Genomic DNA, 22,218 nt, shown 5'->3' with positions numbered 1-22,218 from the left:
GTTTGAGGGACTTGCCCAGTGTCACACAGATAATGACAAAGTTTAAAATGCATACTCTGGTGTTCTGACTCCAGATTCTATTCTCTTTCTTTTGTGGATATTAGATCTCCACAAGTAAAAAAGAATATTGTATAGACATAAGGATTCTTCACCAGGGCCTGTGAATTTGTTTTTTAAAAATATTTTGATAACTCTAATTCAATACAGTTGCTTTTCCTTGTAATTTTGTATATTTTATGCATTTAAAAATTTGATGAGAAGGGATCCTTAGAATTCAGCTGATGGCCAAAATGATGACACAAAAATGGTTAAGAATCATTGGTGTAGTGCTTAGAGCTGGGGTTTAGCATCATAATCAATTGTCATATCCTGTAGTTAGTGTCTGGGTCCAATCAGCAAGTCATTCAAATTCTTGTTAGCTCAGTCTTTTTTTTTTTTTTTTTTTTTTGTCTGAAAACTCTGGGATCATTACATAAACTGATAAAAAATTTAAAGTCATTATGTCTAGGAGCCATACTGAATAAATTTAAGCACACTGAGTCAGATGTATTCCAATTCTCCCTAGGAGATACATGATCTGTTTTAAAATTTTTTATTTGTGACAAACACATAGAAGCGATTTTAATTAAAAAGGAATTGATTGCTTAATAGAAACAAAGGCCAGAAGACTTTAAAATCACTGAAGCTCGGTAGTAAGGAATACAGCTGCTAGTAACCATGCCAAGAAATGCAACAGAAAGATTGGGTACTGTCCCACCCTAGTTGGTGAAGTAAGCAGGCTACAGGCCTATTGTAAAGACTCCTCTAATCTCCTAAAGGAATTGCTCAAACCTCCTAATTTGAAATCATACAAACAAAAACATTGAGATAAGCTGGTTGCTTTTTCAAATGGGGACCCCTGTGGTCTAGAAAATAAACACCTCGAGTCTTCCTCTTGCTCCCCCACCCACTACCCTTTCTGAAGCCTCACCATTTGCAAATGAATAGACTCAAGTCCTAGAAAGACCCAGGACTAATTAAAGCCAGAGAAGATAGGCAAAAGGAACATTTGTTTCAGAGCAGAAGACAAAAAGAAATCATGTTAGATTCCACTTTCTCAGAAGACTGACAGGAGGGAGTCAAAGGCTTTCCCTGAATTTTTTTTTTTTTTTCTTTCTAAAAGCAATTGGATTTCCCACATACCATTCTCTCTCTTTCAGAGAATGATGTTCTAATGAGATGTTTGAACAAGCCTTAGTTGCTTTTACTTCCGTATTAAAGTCAGAATTGTTTCCCCAAACTGTGACCTAAAGACCCTAATAACCCAGTTCAGATTTTAGGTCACCTTCACTGTCTTCATCAGCTACACTACTCCCTTTTAAATGTTTTCTCTGTATTCTATCAGTCAAGTAGGCAATCAATGAGCGTTTATGGTAATTCTTATATGCCAGACATTGTGTGAGCTAAGTGTTGAAAATACAAAAGCAAAAACACACCCTCTGACTTCTGGGAGCTTACTTATATTGTACTGGGGGACACAATATGTAAATAACTAGGTACATACAAGAGGCATAAAATGGTCAAACAATGCATATTCACATCCAAAATGCGATTTGGATCAATCCAAAATGCATTTCTAATTTTTCATATCAGTTCATCATCTTTCTCATGATGGGATTTTATAATGGCTTCTTTGTTTCTTTTTCCTATTTATGGGACAGAGGAAGGTGGGCAGGAAAATTTTTATATTTTATTACTAAAAAAAAAAAAAATCACTATAAAAAGAGTTAGATGCATGGTAATCAGAGAAGGGAAGACTAGCAACTACGGTTTAGTTAGATCCCACCTGCAGAAGGTGGGATCTGACTTAAGTCTTGACTGAAACCATGGAAATTAAAAGACTGAAGTGAGGGAACAAAGGATTCCAGTACAGACAGACAGGTAGGAGATGGAGTGAGTATAACTGGATCCAAGAGGGAACAGAGGAATATAGAACTAAAATTAGGGCAAGAGCATTTATCTAATGTCTTTTGTGTGCAAGGTATTATTAAGTACTGGAGATGCAAAGACTAAAATGAAACAGTCCTTACCTTCAGGGAGATTATATTCTACTGGGAAGAAACAACACATACACAGGTAAATACATTATATCTATATATATCTATAAAAACATATATATGACCGTGTGCATATATAGTTGAAAAAAATAGGGAGAAAAATTCTGGAAGTGACAGCCTCCAGAGGAGCAATGAAAGCATTTGACTTCAAAAGGATTTGAACAGAATAGCAATTCTGTGCAAATTGTAAATTTGGCATCTTTGTTATCCAACTATTTCATACTTTTAAAACTATTTCATACTTTTTAAATAAGAAAAGACATAGACAACCCCTATGTCAAATAAGTAATATTTCATATCTGTTTTTTATCCATGAAAAAAGTGCTAATGGTAACTAATGGACAAGAGTCCAGACTAGATCTGAAAATGCTCCATCCTTTCTTACTTTTCAAATAAAAAGACTTCTAAAATGTCTGAGCCAGCACCAAGTCTTTGCCTTAAGAATGAAGGGAATAGGATTAAGCAAATTTAGAAAAGTAGGAATGTAGGAAAAAATGGAAAAGTGGGAAAGTAGATAAACTTTGAGATAGTTCTGAAGTACTTAAGTATAATGTATTTTATGGAATCCTTGGTTCTATGCATAAACGATCCAGGTTTTCAATTTATCCTATCTCTCCTGGCGTCTTTAGATTAGTCTTGATTTTTAAAAAAAAGGCAATCTGGGATAGTGATACTTAGCTGACTGAATCCAAGAAAACCTGTTTTTTAATTTTACCAAAGGTTGTCTACTCCTGGACAAGTTACTCAATCCCAATGCTTAAAACTAGTCAACAAGTCCCACTGAAAGTGCCAATCTGTGTCACATCCTTATGTTCCTTATTCCAGTGAAATCATAAGTCTAGTTTCTATTTCTACTGCAAGAGTCAAGACCAGATTGTCTATATGTCAAAGTCTCTAAGGACCAGAATCAAATTCTTCTCCATTGTCTAGTTAATCTTTCTCTGACCCTTACACTACTAGGACTGACCAAATCAGACTAGAGAGAGAGGCCACCAGGTAGAAAATTTATTAATAGTGATTTAATATGGTGCCACTCTAAGAAAACTTGATCATCAATGGGTATGTTCTAGATGTGGATGGACTTTTTGACACCTTATTTAATTTTTATTTTTTAATTTTTTTTAATGGAATCTGTATAGAGCAATCACTTTTTAGAAGAAAGCAAGCAAACATTAACAAAAACCAGAAAGCTACCCTTTTCTTTATTAAAGAAACACAGAAGGCCTGGAGATATTTACATGAACTAATGCTAGCTGAAATGAGCAGAACCAGGAGATCATTGCACACTGCAACAATATTATATGATGATCAATTCTGATAGAGGCAGCTCTTTTCAACCATGAGATGATTCAGGCCAGTTCCAATAATCTTGTTATGAGGAGAGCCAACTGTACCCAGAGAGAGGACTGTGGGAATGGAGTATGGATCACAACATTTTTACTCTTTGTTGTTATTTGCTTGCATTTTATTTTCTTTATCATTTTTTTTTCTTTTTTGATTTGAGTTTTCTTGTGCAGCAAGAGAATTGTATATAAATGTGTATGCATATGTTGGATTTAACATATATTTTAATATGCATAACATTTATTGGATTACTTGCCATCTAAAGGAGAGGGTAGAGGAAGGGGGGAACTGAAAAACAAAGTTTTGCAAGAGTTAATGTTGAAAAATTAGCTAGCTATGCATATGTTTTAAAAATAAAAAAGCTTTACTAAAAAAAAGAAATGCAGAAGTTTTAAAAATGTTAAAATTGAAATGACCCTATTTCTATCACAAACACCTCAGATTCAAATTTAAAGGATTTTTTCCTTCAGAAATTTTGTTAACATGTTTAGACTTCTCTCTGCATTTTCAGATTAAAATTCTGAGGATTTTTGGCTTTTTGGATGTGATATAAGATGCTTAGAGTTCCTTGAGCACTTTGCTAACTCTGTACTTTGAAAGCAGTCCATTTGCAATCTAATAGAGGAAAAGTTTTGTCTTGTTTTTCAATTGTAACAGTCCAAGGTAGATGTTCCATACTCTGGAAAGGAATATGGGGTGTATCTTTTCATTTCTCTTCTTTTTCTTTATTATTTTGCACCATTTATTATATTTTATTTATTTATTTGTAATTATTGTTCTATCGATTTGACATTGTTGTAGTCATTGTGAATATTGTTCCTTGGCCCTGGTTATTTTACTTTGTATCAGTTCATGTGAATTCATCCTTCTCTGGACTCACCATGTTCATCATTTTATTATAGTACAACAATAGTCTATTATGTTTATACATCATCATTTATTTAGTTATTTCTCAATCACTGGGCATCTACTTTGTGTCCAGTTCTTTGCACTTTTTTCCTCTCCTCTCCTTTCCTTTCTCTTCTCCTCTCCTTTCTCCTCTCCTCTCCTTTCTCCTCTCCTCTCCTTTTTCCTTTCCTTTCCTTCTCTCTCTCTCTCTCTCTCTCTCTCTCTCTCTCTCTCTCTCTCTCTCTCTCTCTCTCTCTCCTCTTCCTTCCTTTCCTCCTTCCATTTTTTCCTTTCTTCTAATTTTTTGGGGGTTGTCAATAGTTTTCTTAGGTTATATAGGCCTGGTAGCAGAATCTCTGAGTCAAATGATATTTCCATTTCATTTTTATTCACCAACAAGTACTTATTAAATATTTCCTATGTGTAAGATTCTCTGTTAAGTATTAGGAGTACTCAGAACTGCAGTATTTATGTGACTTATATAAGAACAACAAAGATCACAAGTTCTTTGAAATCAAATGCTCCATTTTTATCTAATTAAAAAAAAATCTTTACCAGTACCTAGCATGGGACTTTCTCTATAGGAGGCACTATATACATATTTGTTGAATTGAATTTCATGCAACATATAGGAGATAACTTTTGTTATTTTTTTTTACAAAATCCATATTTTCATTAGAATAGTTTTTAAAATTAATAATATTGGAATAAGAGCATGTAGGGTTCAATTAGAGCTTTAGAATTCATCTAGTTCAACTCCCTCATTTTACAGATGAGAAAATTGAGGTCTCAAAAGGGTAATAAGTGCCTGAGATTTTCCAAACCTAAATCCAGTTCTCCATGCACTCTACCATGAACTGCAGGTTTCCAAATGAGTAGCAATTTGTGTTGTATCACCCTCAGGAGTGTCATAAAATCCTTTAGTTGTTGTTATTTCTGTTTGGGATATGAAGGACATTCTCCTTTAGTGGGAAGATCAGTAAAGCTATTTGACGAATCATACATTGGATAGTTTAATTTATTACTAGGTCCATGACCATCTTCTTTAATAGCTCTGTTCCTTTCTTTGATTTAGAAAGAAATAGTTAATTTTCAACACAATTAAATCATATTGGCTGCTGGCTTTCCATCTCATCATCTTCTAAGGAATACAAGGCAATTTGGGAACAAATGACAGGATTTAGCTTTTTTGAATATAGTCCACTGTAAGTCTTCATATAAATCCTTTAAAAGATTTCTCAATTTAAAAATGTGTTTTATTATTGAAATAAAACTTGGCAAATTCATGTGAAAGATTCAGTAAAGATAGAAAATCACCAATACCTGGCCTTTGTTAATAAAAATCTCACATTTTCTTACTCTTGCCTTATGGAAAGTGATCCATATATTATCTCCTCATCTTGGAAGGCCTTTATGAAGTTCAAAACTTGGTTCAATTTGATTGGCTTTCAAAGTAAGCCCATTTTGGCCATTCTTCAAAACATCTATCTTAAGCCACCATGCATTAAACTATTTATTTCATTTTTCAGGTCTTTCCCTGTGAAGACCACATCTTCCTTCATCAAGGCTTGGGAATAATGGGATCATGCAGTGGGAAGGGATCTCAAAAGTCATTTGATAAGTTTTTTAGCAACTTTTACAGAGAAGGAAACTGAGACCCAGAAAGTTTCTGTAAATTGCTCAAAGATACCCAGCTAGGAAGTAGCCAAAGTGGGAATTGGCAAGCTAACTCCCTCAGTCTCATTAAGTTAGCATATTCATTAGAGCTCTTGAGAACATTCCAGAAGAAAGGAAATTAAGTTCCTGAGATAGGAAAGGATATGACATTTCCTGAGCAGGCCCAGGTGCCCAGAATCTGGGACGTTATGAAATATTTACAAAAGGAAATTACGCTGCCAGATTTTTCAGATGCCTCTGTAGAGTGTCCCCAGCAAAGTGCCATTACATGTTTCTTCATTCCTTTAGCTAGGAGAAGATGCTCAGAGCCAAACAGCTGTGGCCACTTCATAAAAAAGACTTTGGCACTTGATGCCCTCATTCTCCCTTCCCTTCTCCTTCCCTTCTTTCTCATCCTAAGATTTTAAAGTCAAAGCAAAACGAAAAAGGGATCACTTTGATAGAATGAAACTGTAACCAGCTACTAAATCGGCTGTTTAGAAATTACCATCCATTTCTCCCTTCACCCAGAACCAATCCTCCTGTGGGAAGCCATTATGATTTGGATAGATTTTAAAATCCTCTTCCTGGACTAGAAATATATTTCTGGTGTCACAAGAGCACAAAACCATTCTTTATTAAGTCCTAGGGAAAATAATTCCCTCTCTAAGGATTGCAAAAGCCTGGCTGCTGTCTGTCTTCTGGCAGAATTCTTGCTTCTGCACCTGGGGAGGTTGCAAAAATGTCCAAGGACCCCATCACTAAGCAATATCACATTAGGAATGTAAATCACCACTGTTTCACTAACACATCATGGTTTCAAGAAAGGAAATGAAAAGTTACATTGTTGTCACCTGCATTGATTGCTCTACAGAAACAAAATGACTGGCCAAATTCCTCCTGCTGCATAGTTTGGGAGGGGTAAGGGAGATTGGGGTGGGGAGAGAATGAGAAGTAGATTCAGTGAGCGTTAGTCATGTTTTCTGGTGAACCCCCCAAGTCAAAACTATTCTCTTGGTCCAAGTTTAATCTACTGGGTAAAGAACAGCAAGAATTCTAATTATGGGAAGAGACTGGACTGAAAACTAGGACAGGAATTCTAGCCTTGATTCCCCTACTAACTGGCTATGTAACCAGAGATCAGTCAGTCTCTGGAATATAGTAATCTATAAAGATAGACTACAGACCATCTCTGGGTCCCTTCCAACTCTATGTCAAACCAAAACAACTCTTTTTTTTTAAATTTAGATCAAGCAAAAAGATATTCATACAATAATGTGTTTTAAAATACTGCTCTAATAGTTCTTGGCTGTTAAATTTGATCTTGGCTTGCAATATGCTGCCATAACAGGAAACTAAAAACAGTTGTTAGAATTGTGTGTGTGTGTGTGTGTGTGTGTGTGTGTGTGTGTGTGTGTGTGTGTGTGCATGTGTGTATGGGAGTGGGAGAGGTTGGCCAGCTGTTTCTGGTGATGACCTGAATATAGATTATAAAATGTTTGTGGTTAAAGTTACACCACTTTTCCACGTGGTTTTTCTTCACTGAAAAAAATTTTACATATTGAGTTAGCTTTTTCTATGCAATTCCATAAACATTTTTGAACACCTATTAAGAGCAAGAAACACTGGGGACACAGGCCAAAATGAAAGAGTCCTACATATTTTGAAGGTGCATGTACATTGGTGGGGAAGGAAAGGTGGAATATGAGGTATCCACAGGGTGATCAAATGGATAGAGGTGTTGATCTCAAACCTAGGAAAATATGGGTTCAGGTCGCATACTTGATATTTACTACCAGTATGACTTTACACAAATTACTTAAACTTCCAGTGTTCTAGACAACTCTCTAAGATCATAAATTGCAGAGAAGATGCTGACCTACATTGGTAGAAGATTATTCCCCAGCAGTTTTTCTTGATTTGTTTAGGTAAATATATAGGAAAGGACTGGAAAGTCAACTTCTTTTGTGGTGGCCCATTGTTCTCGTTGGCACAATAAATTATTGGTTGAATCCTTACTTTCTGATAGATAGATTTTATATTGGCCAACTTGTGAACATGTATTCCCCCAGTAAAGCTCTTCAGGATAGAGAAAACTATTTTATTTTTATCTGTGCTTTCCCTGTATGGAGTAATTTCAAATTGGAAGGAGATGCTAACCACTGTAACCATCAGGAAAGGATTCATTGAGGAGGGAGTATCTAAATTATGCTTTGAAAGGACAGAGATAAGGAAAGACTACTTTCCAGGAATTTAGGACCATTTATGCTAAGGCCCAGAGGAGGGAGATCAAACTTTGCATTTGGGAAATAGCTATCAGGAGTTTTTGACTGGAATAGTAAATGTATAAAGGGAAATACTGGGCAAAAATTTCTTGTTGCTGTGTGTGAAATAATTGGAAAGAGGCCAATCACTTTAAAATCCAGAATATATTTTGTGGCAATCAATCATGGCTAGGAGAGAACACTCTCTTATGTGAATAAATGTGATTGCCACAGCCTTAAAGCATTAGCATTCTGTTGACATCAGTTGATGATGTAGTCATTGATGGTGAGATATAAAAGGAAGTCCTTAGAACAATTTTGGTTCTCAGAAGGATGTTCCTCCCAAATAAACTAATTACTTTATATGGATTCTTCAAAATTACTTAAAGTTACATGATTATTTGTGGTCAGGTAAAGGAAATAATAGTTTTGATTTCTTCTATCAGTCCATAATCTCTAAACTGATGTTGGTTGAATTGAGTCAGATTATATCTTCTTAAGCAACTGGGGCAGTTGAGTGGTGCAGTGGATGGAGTGCCAGGCTTGGGATCAGGAAAACTTGAGTTCAAATATGGCTTTAGACACTATGTGATGGGAAATCCCCCTAAAACCTTGTTTGGTTCAGTTTCCTCATCTTTAAAATGAGTTGGAGAAGTAAATGGAAATCTGTTCTAGTGTCTTTGCTCAAAAAACCCCAAATGGGGACAATGAAGAATTGGAAATGTTCAACAACAAAGCATCTTCTTAAGCAACTGTTTATGAACTATTTGGCCAGGTGTCTCTGTTCTTTTTAGGAGTTTAACATATAAACAGATAATCTGAAAGAAAGTATGATGCTTGTACCATATAATAATGACTAGTGTTTACATAATGTTTTAAGGTTTGCAAAAATGTTTTACAAATATAATTACATATTATCCTTACAACAACTGTTGGAGGTAGACATTATTAACACCATTTTCATTTTCATTTTCATTTTTTTCCAATTGGCCAATTCGATTTATTTTTATTAAATGGGAAAACCCAATTACCAATTTGAAAAATAAAAAGGCAAATTGACAATGCCTGAAGAAGAAATTAAAGAAACTGTTAGAAATTATAAATCTAGTTATTTACCAACAAAACTGAAAATAAATCAAATAGATGAAAATTTTCCACTAAAAAAATTTAAACATCACAATCATAAACTAAAACTAACAGCAGGGAGGAGAAGTAGAGAAAACTTTGCAGGAGCAATCTCTGAGATTCAAGATAGACATAAAATTGTGTCTACACCATCTTAAATATGAAGAAACTAAGGCAAACTTGTCCAGGATCCCATAACTAGTTAGAGTCTGAGTCTGGATTTGAACTCAACTCTTCCTGATTCCATGTCCAATGTTTTCTCCACTCCAATTAACTGCCATTTATAAGAGACATAAGAAGTGGCCCAATTATATTATTTTGTGCATAATTTCCAACCCAAAAGATTCAAGAATATTTTTGGAAGGAACAGTATTTGGAGACTTTAGACCAGTAAAATAATGTTTCTGTGATAGACATTAGACCAGAGAGAAGAGTTTAAAGGGACCTCAGAGGCCATACAATAGAACCCATTCATTTTAAAAAAGAGGAAACTGAGGCCCAGGGAGGTAAAGTAATTTCTCCAAATCACATAAGCTAAACAGCAGAGGCAGAATTTGATCCCAGATCCTCTGAATGCAGAGTCGGTTCTATTTCTGCTGGGATCAGTGTTGGTACTATCTTGAAAGAAGCTTATTAACCTTAACTTTTATCCATTTTAAAAAGGTATTGATTCTCTCAGGGAAGAGAAAGTAAATTTTAGTTATTGTTGTACTATTCAGTTATGTCCAACTCTTAGTGACCCCTTTCAGAGTTCTCTTGGCAGAGATCCTGGAGTACTTTGCCATTTCCTTTTCCAGTTCATTTTACAGATGAGAAAACTGAAGCAAAAAGGGTCAAGGAATTTGCTCAAGGTCACAAGTTAGTGTCTGAGGTAAGATCTGAATTCAGAAAGATGAGTCTTCCTAACTCCAGGCCATATGTTCTACCCACTAAGCCACCTAGCTGTCCTATTAAAAGGATAACGTATTGTGATACATATATGGGCACCCTCTAGCATCCATCATTGTATGATTGTAGGCCCTTCAAAGTCTTGGGGATGCAAATACCTTCTGGTTTTGATTGCTTTTAAATGTTAACCTCTTATAGGCAGTAAGGAAATAGGGAAAATAGCTGTACTTTTTCTTTAACAGTTCACATCCCAAACTTATGGAGTAGGCAGGTAGCTTCATGAGGAGCTCTGGTCAAATTTGTATACAGGATTATAAAATGCTATTATAGCACTTTTCTCTTGCCTGATTATGGACTCATTTTCTTCTATTTGCTTAAAACTCTCCACCTTCTAAAGCCATTAATATTGTACTCTTTCACAACATTTGCATCAACATATCAACCCCCTAGCAATCTAACCAATAGTTATATTGATCATAGCAGTTTGAACAACTGTCAAACCCATAGCCTACAGTTTGCATAGTCTCTGCAAAGTGGGGAGAAAAACAATTATTAAATGAAAAGAGATCAGTTGAGTACTTATGTATCCGTACTTCAATGGACTATGACTTTCATCTATGTAGGGTTTGTCTTCCAGGTTAGGTCATGTCCTATCTGCACTTCACCTTGTCTGTTTCTTGTCAGTATCTCCCCTTGAATCTACCATAAGAGATTTAGAGCTCTTTTCCTAGAGAGTTTTACCCCCCCACTTAATAGTATTTTTCCCAACTACATGTAAAGATAGTTTTCAACATTCATTTTTGTAAGATGTTGAGATCCAAATTTCCCCCCTTTATTTCCTTCCCTCCCCTTGCCCCAAGAGAACAAACAATCTAATATAGGCTATACATGAGCAGCCATGTTAAACATATTTCCATATTAGTTATGTTGTGAAAGAAGAATCAGAACAGTAGGGGAAAAACATGAGAAAAAAACAACAAAATTTTTAAAAGTGAAGATAATATGCTTCGATCTGCATTCAGTCTCCATTTTTCTTTCTCTGGATATGGATAGGTTGTTCTATACAATGTTGTTGTTACTATGTATAATGTTTACCTAGTTCTGCTCATTTCATTCATTGTCACTACATATAAGTCTAAGTTTTTCTGAAATCGACCTGCTCATCATTTCTTATAGAACAATAATATTCCATCCCATTAATATACCACAACTTCTTCAGCCATTGATAGATAATTTCCAATTCTTTGCCACCACAAAAAGAACTGATGTAAATAATTTTGTACATGTGGGTCCTTTTCATTTTTTAATGATTGGTGGTATTGCTGGATCAAAGGGTATGCACATTTTTATAGTCCTTTGGACATAGTTCTTCCAGAGTGGTTGGATCAGTATATAACTCCACCAACAGTGCTTTAGTGTTTCAATTTTCTCACATCCCTCTCACATTTAACATTTTCTTTTTCTGTCATATTAGTCAATGAGATAAGTGTGAGGTGATATCTCAGAGTCCTTAACTATTTTTGTGGCAGTAGCAATCCTATCTCAGAATAATTATTTAAATGCATAAAATAAAATGCATAGGGTTACAAAGAAGACCAATTATGATGAAATGGATTCATTGAAATATTTTTTTAAAAAATCAACCAAGTTCACTTTTGTGGGTACCAGTGTAGTATTCAGAGTGTTGTTTGGTTATCCATTGTTCCTGCTACCTGCCAGCTCCATATCCTGGCTGATAATTTTTTAACCACTTCCTGCATGCAAATTATCATTAGTGTGTATTATGTACATATGGCATGTATTATATTATAGTTTAATCATGTTTAAGATACATTTCTTCCATTATGCTTTAGGTCATGCATAATTTTGATTTTTTGTAAAGTTTAGAATTTTAAAAATCGGAAATTTTTTATATTAAGAGAGAGAGAGGGGCACACAGAGAGAAAATGTATGTGTGTATGTGAATGTGAGATTGGGTGAGTGTGTACAACTTGGGATTGCTATTTCCAAAATTTAACCTATTTTTGACTCAGTACAGCAAAATTTAGCCTCAGATTCTCTTTTCCAACAAGGTAGCTTCTCTCTCTATATATATATTAGAATCATGTAATAATCCTGCAACTACAGACATATGACAACTATGACAACTCTTGGTTGTTAATATTAAACAAAATATGAAAGTGATTGTTTTTTATCTTTTGTCCTTGATGAGGACAATGACATCACAAAGATGATGTTGAATTGCACAAAGTCATCAGCCTCACTTTCTCCTCCAGAGTCATCAGAATCCAGTGGTTAAGTCTATGCTTTCCAAAGGTATTTGCCAAAGTCATGGAAGATGTTTTGAACACATTCAAGTGGAATAGGGACCTACTTATAGATAGTGAGATCCTGCCAATGCCGTGTCGCCGGGACCTAAGTACATCAACTCTTAGAATATCACAAAGATTCCACAGTGAGATCCATGGCCACTTAAAAGAGATAATCCTCACAATCAATACAGAAAAATGCAGATGGATACAGAATCCCTTTTGGGGAGACTGACCTGCAGTTGGATGAATATTCAACTGAGCCAATTCATCCATATCCACCTAAGATAACTACAACAAATGGACAGTGAGTTGAGTTCGGTACTGAATGGGAAGAAGAAAGCAAGCTGTGTATCTTTCTAATTAAGGTTTAAAAAAAAAAAATCCATCATTAGATTAGCTGTCCACACTATCTCCATTCCCCAATTTTTTTCCTTTGTGTGACTTCCCACTTTAGTATGGACATGTAGAAACTACTTTTAGCTCAGTTCATGGAGAAGGGCTTAGTTTTTAGAAGCTCCTGAGATTTCATTTGGGGGTCCAGGGTGGAGGGGGAAGGGATTTGAGCTTAGATTGATTAGACCGTGACTTCTCTGCCACTGAGTATTATCCTCAGAGGTCTACTCCATTGACTTTTCTGGGCCAGGTTAATGGGTACCAGGCTTTGGTTAGAGCTCTGCTGCTTTGCACAAGCTGCCTGTCATGTACTTTATAAAATGAGGGTGTGTGGCTTTCTTTCCTTTAGGTTAAGAATCACAGTAATGACTTCAAGAGAGCTGAGATGTTCGGTCACTTGGAGAAAATGCTAAATGATTCCTTTTTTATTTTCCCTCATTCTCTTTATATTATTTAGCTTTCTCCTCTGTTTCTCCCCACCCTAACAGTGCTGGTAGATAGCATGCTGATTTTAATACATCCTTTATATAAGACCCCCTCTTTTCAGTCACAAAAGGGTAGGGAACATGATTCTGCTCTAAAGAAACAGCTTCAACAACTTCTGGAAAACTCCACTGGTTAATCAGTTACCTTTTATTTAAATATATATGCTTAATGCTGAATTAAGTTGTAAAAACCCAGGGCTGATTTATGGTCTCAGTCTGCCTTAATTAACATTGATTCCAGGGGAATAGTAAATGGGAATGGCCTTCACAATTGAGGTTGAACAATGAACTCTCTGGGTGTTGTCCAATTTGTAACATGATTTACATGGAAGCAAGCCCTTCCTTTCCTGGGGTTATCCCTTTTTTCATCTGGTGTTTAGGACAGGTTATATATAATCCATAGATAGGAGCATTTGCTGTCAAATAGTTTTGCTGATTTAGAGCAAGGCCACGCAGTGGTCACTATTAATAAAGGAGGAAAAAAAACCTAATTTGAGGCTTTGCAGGGATTCCAGATTCTTGTGATGCGTCATCGCTTGTCCAACCTGTGGCATTTTTACGAAGTGGCCATAAAGAAAGTCAGATTAAATGCACAGGATATATACATTTAATCAACAGCCATTGGAGTCTGTAGTGCTGGAGGAGTAATAAAAGCCCCTGTGAATGCAAATTTATTGCCAAAGAATCTGAGCGGTGGTGGAGTGAATGTCTGTTGAGCGGTACTACCTGACACGGGACACCAAAAAACTTTCCAAAGTGAGTTATTTAAAGTGTAAGGTTTGGCTTGTAAAGCTGCCAGCTGCTTGGTTTCAAGAGTTGAAACATTTCCAAAACATTGGATGAGGCACTTTATATGTGCACGAGAGTAAATACTCAGGTTTTACTGCCAATTTAAATGTGCTCAGTTTACAATAATGAGCTTGTATAGGCATTACCTTGTTTATAGAAAGTGGAACAGGAAGAAACGGACATTAACCATTACCAGTAGCAAGTTCCCTTTACCTTCTACCCTAATACGATGCCAAGCAATGTTTCTTCAGTTTGGGGGTCTGTGGCCCAACCAACATGGGGGTGTGCCTGGCTTAAATGTCACTGCAGATGCCGGAAGCCTTTGGTTAGGCTGTTCAAGGACAGAGTAGTAGAAAGACCCAGATTCTGCACAAGCAAAGGAAATGCTGGGACCTATAGTGAGGTGGGGGAGAGGAGAAAGGGAAAAATCCAAGAGATAATGATCAGATCTGAGGACACTGGACATTTTGGAGAATATTTTAGCAAAGTAAGGCATTTTGGCAATGTACCATTTATGAAATATAATTTTAAAATAGACTTTTTGAATAAGTTATACATGCAAGCAATAAATTCTGATCCATCTGTCTTACACGACTTTTCTAGGACAACTTTGCAAAGGGACTTTTGAACTTCTGTCTGTTTAGTTCAGTCAGTTTTGTGTAGGACATTAGCATTGCTGTACTTGTGGAATGCAGATGCTAGAGGAGACAAAGATTGGTGCAGTTTCAAGGACATAGGGAGAGGAAGACAGATTTGTATAGATCCAAGAATCAGAACAGGCCTGGGAGAGATGCTCCAGAAAAGATACAGATACATAAAGAACAGAAACAGAAATGGACATTTAAAGAATAAACAAGACAGATGAAGCAGGAGCAGAAGCAGACAGACAAATAAATGGGGAGATATAGATGGAGATAGACCCTTTATAAATGACAAAAAATGTGACTAAATACATCTCAAATTCTTGTATTCTCTTTCTCTTAGGTTTTTTTTTTCTTTTTTTAAGTAACTTGATGAGAAAGAGACAAATAAGGCCACCATTCGCCCTGGATATCTTTAGGTTTTGAAGAGTCCCTTGTGCTTAGCCTTCTTTCTTTTTTGTGGTCATTAAGGTTGACTATTTGTCAGGTAGACATTCTCCCTTTTGTGTTATTTCTTTTTGTTTGGGGATACAACAGAATGTAGGAATTGATCACTATCAGATTATATGAAAAATATAACAATAGTACAATTTCTTTTGCTTTCCCATTAAGTAATAGTATGAGTTCATACTCAAATTTCACATTCTTCTTTGTTGTTCTTACTCTTCACCACCATCCCCATCCCCTACCCCCTGCCTTTAAAAAAAATCTTTCATTCATTTTCTGGTTTGGCAGTGTTTTCATCATGTTTGAAAAATTAATGCTTTTTAGTGTGGGGAGATGATGTGTAGCTTTTAGTATTGTCTATTTTTCACTCTTCAATGTGTGTGTGTATTGTGTGTGTGTGTAAAATAACCCTAGACTTTTTCTCTTACTTCCTCTTTCTTTTTGTCCCTGCCCTCCAATTTTGGGGAGGTCATTATCTTAACATATTTATAGCACTATACATATAGCTTTTTTTTTTTCAGGCTCAAATCTATTTGATGAAGAAAATTCATTTTAATTCATTAAAATTATTGGGCATAACTTTCCCTTTCTTCAGCATTCTTTATCTTTGTTAATTTATTCTTTTCATACTTTATCCTTAGTGTCTTTCTTTGTCCAAACTTATTTTTTCCTACCTTTCAAATCTGCGATCAATTTGCAGTCTATTTTTTATATTCCATTTCTTTCCCTTTTAATTTGATTTCTTTCTCTGGTTCTCCACTTCCTTCCACTCTATTTTCCTTCCTCCCTCTTCTCCCTCATTATGTTTTGAAATTTTCCTAATGCCATATTTTCATGGAATTTTACTATAATTCTGTGTTCTAAAGTACATCTAGTCTTCCCTTAAGACAAATCCTGAGGCAAATATCAAGATTAGAGAGTTGGGTGTGAGGCTACAACTACTTCAGGCCATGGCTGTTTTGTATTTTATGAAAAGAACATCTCATGATGACAGCACTTCTGCCACATATCCCTGCCTGTTCTCTGCTTTCCATTTGTCTGTCATAGCCTTCCATGACTGAGGAAATTCTTGTGTTTCTCTCCTTCTTAGGAAGCAGGCTACTCAGTCATCATCCATTCCTTCCTTCCTTCTTAACAGAAGCTCTTTTCTATCTAACTTTTCTATCTAATCTTTCTATCATGGAAAACAAAACAAACAAACAAACAAGCCAAAAACAAAAACAAAAACAAAAACAAACCTGTTGGAATACTCATAAACATCTCATGGCTAGAGGACTTGGTTTATGGGCTAACTGTTTTATAATTTGCTTATAACAGAATCATGGACCTTTAGAATCCTAGGGCAGAGAGGAAATTTAAAAGGTCATTTGGTTTATTGTTCAGTCTTTAGGCAAGAGGAAACAAATCACCTCAAATAGGAGAGAGATGCCATCTTTTTTTTTTTTCTTTTTAAAGGTTAATGAGGTGAATGTGACATAATCCCTGTTTAAATTAGGAAGTTTGGTGAAGAAATTTTACCAAAGAATAGAATTGGCTATTGTCAATTGTTGATTAAAACACTCCAAGCAACCTGACTATAGGACATTGGCTTTTCGATGAAGATAACTGATGGAATACAGGAAACTTCTAACTATTGGCTAAGGAATCAACCATTTTATCCTTTGGTTTAGAAAAGACTAGCCTTCTCTCAACTATGTTGTATTTTCACAAGTTACCTCTCATTCAGGTGTTAGCTTCTCATTTCTCCTTTTCAGAATAGATTTCTTCCTTTAGGGCTCAGTTCAGGTTGTTTTATTCTCTGAAATCTTCTCTAATTTTTCCAGAAGAAGTAACTCAGTTTGACTGTAAAATAGTGTGTAAACACACACACACACACACACACACACACACACACACACACACACACACACACACAAAATGTAGAGAGAAAGGTAGGGAGGAGCCAGACTGTGAAGAGTTTTAAATGTTGTGCCTTCCCTAGGAAAATTATTGACTCATTTTTAAAGTAGGGAGAAGATTATTAGAGCTCTTTTCTTGGTTCTTTATCTAACTTAGCAATATTTGAAGCAACAGATAAAAAAAGAAACATTCATCTCTAACATATCCTTGTATACTCCCTGACAACTCGTTTAATTTTTTCCCTGTGTATTCCCAGTAACTAATATTGCCCAGTACAAATAGCAATAATAATAATTTTGTTGTTCATTTGTTTGTCATGTCCAATTCTTCTTGACCCCGTTTGGGGTTTTTCTTGGTAAATATACTGGAGTGGTTTGCCATTTTGCTCATTTTAAAGATGAGGAAATTGAGGCAGATTAAGTGACTAACCCATGGTCACACAGCTACTAAGTATCTTAGGACAGAATTGAACTCAAGGGAATATGAGTCTTCCTGACTCTATCTAATGTACTCTATCTAGTCTTCCTGTCTTGATAACAACAACAATAATAATAGCTAACTTCTATGTGCCAGATATTGTGCTAATCCCTTTGTAATTATTATCTCATTTGATCCTCACAACAACCTGGGAGGTAGGTACTAATAATATTTGTTGAGTTGAATTAAAAGTTCATATTTATTTCATTCTTTGTATTATTTTTAACTGTCAACAAATTTAGTAGGTTAGTGCTCTGTTATGTAAAATTCAACAGCTGTGGTTTTTTAACCTGTTTCCTCTAGTTTTTGAGAAAAGCCAAGTTGAGAATTCTCTTTTTCAAGAGTAAGATAGCCTGTTGAAATATGATAGGAAACCAATTTTTTTTCCACACAAGATTTGGATACTTTTGAGATTGTTCAGAGAAGCTGAGATGTTTCAAATGTTGTGGAAATATTTGCTCAGCAGCATGCCAAAAAAATTAGATGTCAGTACAGATTTGGTAAATGTTATCTTTAAGGGAGCTAGTCAATGGCACAGCCAAAAATATCAAACTATTTCAGAAAGCTTTAGATTGCCAGTGAATAGAATAAAGATTTGGTCAAATGTTCTTGCAAAAAATCTATGGGGATTCCCCATGATTTAAACTTGTTTGTTTTTTAGTCTAGACATTTGATTTGCATGTGTGGAAGAAGTTCCATCGTGGAAGATTCATTCACTGATATAAAAAGCAGCCATAGGATTGTTCTGTAGTATATAGAGTTGACTGGGCTTCAGAGATGAAAAGTGATTCTACACATAACCTATATATGTCAAAGGCAGAATCTGAAAACAGTCTTCTGAAACCTAGAAATCATTCACAGACCAAAAATATTGGTCTGGCTTATTGCTATCTGAACATATGAGGTCTGAACAACCCATTTGTAAGGTCATCTTGCTTTCCTCTCCATTACTACACATTCAGGATTTTTGTGTCTTTTCACCTACCCAGCATCAAGATTACTAGAGCCCACTCTAATGGGCTGGTGAGAGCTGGTTGGTAAATTTTTAGTGTCAGCATTTACATCTCAAAAATCATGTTACAAATCAAGGCTTGATTTATTGTTTTGTTGATTGGCTAGATTTAAGAAAGTGTTAATAATGTAGATTAAATTTAATAGTATGTGTCTGCTTACATTTCTCCAACCCCTCACATCCTATCCTAGCCAGGTTGATAAATATTTACTCCACTCACAACAAATGAACTTGCTTTTATATATTGTATCTCTCTGTTTTAGTCTGAGTTCCTTGAGAGCATGAACTGTCTTGCTTTTAAATTTGTATTGCTAGTGTTTAGCACAGCATTCGACACACAGAAACTATTTAAATACTCTGCCCTTTCTCTGTTCCCTTTCCTCCTTCCTTCCGATGATTTAAACTTGTTTGTTTTTTTAATCTAGACATTTGATTTGCATATGTGGAAGACGTTCCATCGTGGAAGATTCATTCACTGATATAAAAAGCAGCCACAGGATTGTTCTGTAGTATATAGAGTTGTCTGGACTTCAGAGATAAAGTGATCCTACACATAACCTATATTATGTTAGAGGCATATTTCTTCCTTCAGTTTTCTTTCTTCTCTCCCTCCTTACATTTTTCTTTCCCTCCATCTCTCTTTCTCCCCCTCCCTTCTTTTTCTCAATTCTTCCTTTCTTCCTTCCTTCCTTCCTTCCTGCCTTCCTGCCTTCCTTCTTGCCTTCCTTCCTGCCTTCCTTTTTTCCTCCTTCCTTTTTTTCCCTTTCTTCCTCCTTCCTTCCCTCTTCTTCCTTCCTTCCTTCCTTCCTTCTTTCTTGCCTTCTTCCCTTCCTTCCTTCCTTCCTTCCTTTCTTCCTCCTTTCCCTCTCTCTTTTCCTCCTTCCTTCCTTTCTTCCCTCTTTTTTCCCCTCCTTCTTTCTCTTTCATTCCTTCCTTTCTTCCCTGTTTTTTTTTTTCTTTTTCTTTTTCTTTTTTTTTTTTTTTTTGGTTGTCATAGTGGAGTTTTTAAGCCACTAAAAACTCTAGGTAATTTTTAATATAAATTACTCTGTAGCCATGCCCTGTATTATCCTACCTTCCAGTTAACAAGCTTAGAATTGGTTCCCTTTTGTTCAAGGTGGCTGCAATTATGATCTTCTAGTAAATATTCAGAAATTCTCTTCCACTTCCCCAACATAACAACCTGTCCTGGATCCCAGATCCCAACTCACCTTTTCTTGGCAGCTGACACCTGTAAAAGCTGCAGGCTGTCTCTGTGCTCCTTGGTATTGGCCAATAAATAATACCTCACCTGTGAGGGTTTTGATTTTGGTGGAAAGAAATCATTTTTCAGTATATAAATTAACTTGCTTGGCTGGCTACATTGATCATATTTACTGAATAATTAGTTACTAATGAACAATATTATTTATTAGACTATTGTGTTCCCAAGAATATACACAAAGTTTTTTTTAAGTCAAATGAGGATGCTTGCTATCCAACAATTAGCTCTTCTTTTTAAACATTTAAAAGAAGTTTATTAGTATTTTATTTTCCAAATACATATAAACATAGTTTTCAACATTCATTTTGTAAGATTTTATGTTCCAGATTTTTCTCCCTCCCTCTCTTACCTCTTCCCTCCTCAAAACAGCAAGCAATCTAAATTAAACATGTTCAGTTCTTTTAAAAATATATTTTTATTTTTGTTATTTTGTACAAGAAAAATAAGACCAGAAAGGGAAAAAAAACTATCAGAAAGAAAACAAACAAATAAAAAGGTGAAAATACCGTGCTTCAATCTACTTTCAGAATTTGCCCTTTTTATATTTCAAGTTGTCTTCCAGAAATCCATTCTACATTCCCTATCTTTGCTCTTTAAAAAAAAAAAAAAACGCAAACAAAAATTTTTTTTTCAGTGAACAAGAATCCACCTTCTCTCCCTCCTAGTTCCCTTACCCCATTAAAAGAAAAGAAAAACAAAACCCTTTTAACAAATGTGATTTCTTTATGTCTTTTCTTCTCTATGTCAAATATCTCCAGCTCCTTCATTAATGAGCCATCCTCATAAGACATGATCTAAAGTCCCTTTTCCATCTAGGTTGTGATTCTGGTTCAGTTTTCCTTCTCCTCTTTCTCTTTCTCCTCCTCCTCTTTCTTTCTTCCCATCTTTTCAAGTTTCTTTTCTTTTCCTTTTTTTTTTTTGGTTTATTTTTTTCCTAAAACTTTTTAAAAAGAATAATCCTGATAAGCTAAAGAGGAAATTCCACCAGAAATTGTTCCTCTTTCTTTTCTTTTCTCTCTTTCTAGAGACAATGGTCTCTAGTAGGGCAAAAAATTTATCTTAAAATCTTTGAGGGAACACAGACCTAGCAGTCTCTTCAAGCCACTACTTTTGCCCTCCATAGTCACTGAAACAAAAATCCTCAGCTTTTTTAAATTTTTTTTTCTTCTAACTCTAACTGCCAAGTGTTTTGACACAAAGCTTCAAGGTGAAGTTTCTTGCCTTTCTTTCTCACCTGGCACCAGGTGCTTGTTACATATTCACGTATCTTTCATCTGCAATTAGTATGTTCCTGCCATTTTCCTATTACAAAGAGCTACTCTCAGCTATTAACTTTGGAGTTCTCTAAAGAAATCAAATTAACAACCACATCTCTTCTGTCCTTTCAAAGGCTGCTCAGATATTACCTTTTTGTCTTTCCTTGTCATTTATCTTCTATGAGCTCTCAAGTTTTGAGTTTTATGACATCTTTATATATATATATATATATATATATATATATATATATATACATACATACACCTATTTGTGTGTATATATATATATTTCCCTTGTCTGCTCCTTCATCATGAGATTTTCATTATTATCTGTGTATCTACTTATATTTCTTCTTTTTCTTCTTCTTCCTCCTCTTCCTCCTTCTTCTTGTCATCATTGTCTTCTTTTTCCTCTCTCTCTCTCTCTCTCTCTCTCTCTCTCTCTCTCTCTCTCTCTCTCTCTCTCTCTCTCTCTCCTTTCTCTCTCTCTCTCTCTCTCTCTCTCTCTCTCTCTCTCTCTCTCTCTCTCTCTCTCTCTCTCTCTCTCTTTCTCTCTCAAACTAGAAGCACAAGATTGCTTTACTTATTGGGTTTTCTCAGTTTGGTGAAGGATTTATCCAAATGACTGAAGAAATTCCTTCTAACTCATAGATGCTGTGATTCTATGACTTATATGCCATTGTATAATAACAACCACCTTTATAGAAGTTTCATAAATATTTTAAAAAATATTTGTCCTTCTAGATTTTCATTAACAATGAATGGCAGAACTCAGAAAGTGGGCATGTATTTCCAGTCTACAATCCAGCCACTGGGGAACAGTTGTGTGAAGTTCAAGAAGCAGATAAGGTAATGACCTTGCTGAAAGAAAACTTCCTGTGAGATAACTAGCTCCTAAAAAATAGAGGACAAGCATGTTCCCAAGAATAGTATTTGCCACCTTAGAATACACTGTGGATTGGTAAGCTAAAATTATCTACTA

General features: G+C 35.4%; 1 protein-coding gene across 1 annotated transcript in view; it reads left to right on the top strand.

The window, feature by feature from the left end:
• ALDH1A2 (aldehyde dehydrogenase 1 family member A2) overlaps positions 1 to 22,218 on the top strand; it is a 109,117-nt gene that overhangs the window by 16,948 nt on the left and 69,951 nt on the right. Inside the window, 1 exon segment of the mRNA XM_074294629.1 lies at positions 21,981 to 22,085. Within this exon segment, the coding sequence (XP_074150730.1) occupies positions 21,981 to 22,085 (105 nt within the window).

This window comes from Sminthopsis crassicaudata, chromosome 2 (assembly GCF_048593235.1).
Source record: "Sminthopsis crassicaudata isolate SCR6 chromosome 2, ASM4859323v1, whole genome shotgun sequence".
In the NCBI taxonomy this organism is placed as follows: domain Eukaryota; kingdom Metazoa; phylum Chordata; class Mammalia; order Dasyuromorphia; family Dasyuridae; genus Sminthopsis; species Sminthopsis crassicaudata.
This window is presented reverse-complemented; position numbering and strand designations above follow the sequence as displayed.